The sequence below is a fragment of the Diorhabda carinulata genome, chromosome 4 (assembly GCF_026250575.1).
Source record: "Diorhabda carinulata isolate Delta chromosome 4, icDioCari1.1, whole genome shotgun sequence".
NCBI classification, from domain to species: Eukaryota; Metazoa; Arthropoda; class Insecta; order Coleoptera; family Chrysomelidae; genus Diorhabda; species Diorhabda carinulata.
This window is the reverse complement of record NC_079463.1, coordinates 16242821-16246652: the sequence shown is the minus strand read 5'-3', so window position 1 is coordinate 16246652 and position 3832 is coordinate 16242821. Positions and strand designations below refer to the sequence as shown.

The window sequence follows — 3832 nt, the reverse complement described above, 5'->3', positions numbered from 1 at the left end:
ATGGGCGTACCCTATTATCTACAAAGGATGGTCAGATCGTACTTCAGCGATCGACTACTACACTACGAGACGGAACAGGGACCAGCGGTGCTTCGGGTCACGGGAGGGGTACCTCAGGGTTCTGTCCTGGGGTCACTCTTGTGGAACGTGATGTACGATGGTCATCTCCACCTATAATTACCAGAGAACACAACACTTGTTGCATTTGCTGACGACGTGGCGGTCGTACTCGTGGCGAAACATCTGGAGGAGCTACAAGCAGCATTTTCCACAACCATCAAGAGGAAAAGACAGTGGATGCGTTCAGCTGACCTGTCTTTGGCGGAGCACAAGACGGAGGCACTTCTCGTGAGCAGCCGGAAGAAAATGGAGACCATCACCTTTAGAGTAGGCGACCACGACACCCAGTCGATACCCAATATTAGGTACCTTGGAGTAGTCTTGGATGCCCGACTAAAATACAAGGAGCATATAGCTAGCGTCAGCAGGAAGGCATCAGCATTCCAGGGCGCGTTTTCACGGATTGTGTCCAACATCGGAGGCCCCAGGCAAACCCGGAGACGACTACTGGCAACTGTAGTCAGCTCCGTCCTGCTGTATGGAGCACCAGTGTGGGAAAAATCGCTGGAGATAACATCATACCGCAAGACAATGTTATCAGTCCAGCGGCTCTCAGCGATCAGAGTGGCGTTAGCATACCGAACGGTATCACACGACGCGGTCAATGTCGTTGCATTATGCCCGCCTATTGACATCTTGGCAGGAGAACGACAACGGCAACATAGGAGGAAGAAGGAAGAGCAGCGGAAGGTCCTCTGCGACAAGCAGAGGCCTGAGAGTCTTCGACTCTAGCAAGAGAGATGGGGCTGCTCAACGAAAGGTCAGTGGACACATCGACTTATTCCAGATATCATCAAATGGGTCAATCGCCAGCACTGGGAAGTCGGGTACTACATCACCCAGCTCTTGACTGGACATGGGTGCTTCCGGGCATACCTACACAGATTCAAGAGAAGTGACTCCCCAAACTGTCATCATTGCGGCGATGCGACCGAGGATGCGGAGCACGTGTTCTTTCAGTGCCCCTCTTATGAAGAGACACGGGAGGAACTAGAGAGGTACCTGGACCACACCATCAGTCCAGAAAATATAGTGGAGCACATGCTGAAGAGCCAAGCAGCATGGAACAAGGTAGCGGAGTACGCGGAGACCATCATCAAGGACCTCCGCACCACGTACGAAGAGTAACAGTAACATCATATAAGAACGCCCCGGCGAAATAGTATTTACAAAAAGTGCCGCCGGGGAAACACCGTTCCAGGAGCAGGGTTAGGTTTTACACACACACACTCCACAATTTATTTCACCATGATTGACGCACTTGCATTTCGTAAACACCCCTTCAGAATGAGGATTGCTGCAGAATGTTGTGAACTTTCATTATATGTTTGACAATTTTGGAAGCGTAACCTTTTCTTCTGTGTTCTTCAAATGTATATGTCAAATTTAGTAATCTGGGTACATTATGTTGTCCTAATGGGTCGAAATCACATCTTGACAACAGGGCAAAAGCTACAACTTCATGTAATATATAACCTGATACTCTAGCTTCCTGATTCCATTGAACAATTGCAGGATCTTCCACATCTAAACGCGATATCTCATTGATGGCTCTTTTCATTGAATGATTTTTTGAATTATAATATTTTGTTTTTAATTCGTTATTGAGTTATGACTAAGAGTGTTACATCTTACTTTATAATAGAAAAGTACTACTCAGAATTTAACAAATTACATTCTTTTTGCAGCGTTATTATTAAACTTGATTACTTTGCGGTTAAAATTATTTTTATCTCTTAGTTGCTTTTAAAATGTCACACAATGAATATCTGATGAAAATTACCCTGGTATATTTCAATAGGACTGTGCAGGTTACTTCTGTAAATATTGTGCAAAATGGTAGACTAGTGGATGTCGTTTATAGGGTGAATGGGGTCGGTTTTCGTGATGAAGTTTGTCTTGCCTCAAATTACGGTCTTGGTGATTTGTTACAAATACAAATATTTAGAAATGAAGATTTATTAAGAATAATAAACTTTTTTATTATTGAAAATAATATGGAGTCGGTGGAAAACGATGACGCTGTTGATACTGCCTCTTATATATGGGAAGTTTTGTGTATACCTGCTGAGGAATAGGTAGCATTTGCTACTATTAGTTGAATAAAATGTATTTGTAAAAGTGGACACGACGAGAACGTTGTAGCATTAGTCCACGCTGATATATAGACGTACGTCGGAATTTATGTAATTCCTCTTCTTCCCAAAAATAAGATCATAATTTTTAATATATATATATATATATATATATATATATATATATATATATATATATATATATATATATATAGGAAATTTGTGGTATTCTGTATGATAATAAGAAGCTTTTTTTATCCATTAATCTGATTGTCACTTCCTTTTTGAGGCCCCATATTTAAAGAAGAAGAAAACCGAGGGATAACGAAAAAAGGTATGTGTATATTCTATTACAAAACATTTATAAGATAACAAAAGTGAGAATTAAAAACACTAATTTCTCTCACCGGATTTAATCATATACCGATTACAATTTTCGTATTTTACGAGTTCCGTTTTAAGGATTCTCTCTCTCTCTTTTGTCGGCCACTGTGAATCGCCCTATTACATAATTTAATATGTTTTATTCAAACGTTTTAGTTATATTTTCTCATCCTTATTGGTGAATTTAACAAATGTTTTTACATTTGCATTGTAAGATTGTTTAATAAGTACCAAATTTTGTTTGGGTTTTCAACGGAAAATTCGTATAGTTTTTAAAGGTTTCATTTCTGTTTATTGATTGAAGATCCATCAGAAACAATAAATTAGAATTTAGAAAAAAGCTATGATAATAAATAAATTTTATTTTTTCACGATGTTAACTGGAGTTGACTGTAGAATGTTGTGGTTCATTTTCAGATTTTCAGACATATATTTCTCTTCTAACATTCTGTTTTTCAAATGCATGAAAGAGGTGGAAAATAAAATATATTTTTGATAGCGCAAACTTGTCTACAAATAAATTGAATAATGTCCCAAAAGAAGTGTATCAAATGAATTTTGAATTAAATAAAGTTTATCGTCATAAGGACTTACCCCAATTTTTAGATTGTTCAACACTATAATTTTACTTTACACTCTTTAAACATTTTTCATAATCCTTAAAAGTAATTTTTATTTTTAACGATGTTATATTTAACCCCCTTTAAATTTTTATAACTTTCCCACCCCTGAATTTTGTACGTAAACATTTTCGATCGTTGTCCTATAAAAAATGAGTAAAATTTTTCCTCATTTGCGATTGTCTATGGTAGCCACGCCGATATCTTTTTTATTTAATAAAGGTATGGATTATTTTCAGGATAATCTACTTCAGATATGTATGATTTTATGAGTGTACATTTCGACATCTTTGTTACACCAACATGTGCTATTTTTTAAGTCACCAACGGTAGCTTCCGAATCCAGCCCCAAAGGTCCGTTTATAAAATTCGAGCTGTCGATAATCTTCATAATAATTAATTGCAGGTTTGCATTCCCACATCTCAGTCATAACCGATATTTTTAAATATTTATTTCCAATTGTAAATGCCAATGTGGTGAACACTCGTTTTGGTCGAGCAGTCCTGTTGGAGTTAGAAGAGGTACAAGTATTTTTGCCAAACCGAATCACAAAAGCTTATGAGGATAAAGTGCAATATTTGACAGAAAAGAAATATTCCATAGTTTTTAGTGGGAAAATCGATACTGGAAAA

General features: G+C 37.8%; 1 protein-coding gene across 1 annotated transcript; it reads left to right on the top strand.

The window, feature by feature from the left end:
• The first annotated feature begins 366 nt into the window (after positions 1–366).
• On the top strand, positions 367–852 carry LOC130892976 (uncharacterized). The gene has a single exon (XM_057798737.1). The coding sequence runs from the start codon at positions 367–369 to the stop codon at positions 850–852; it is 486 nt and encodes a 161-aa protein (XP_057654720.1).
• The last annotated feature ends 2980 nt before the right edge of the window (positions 853–3832 follow it).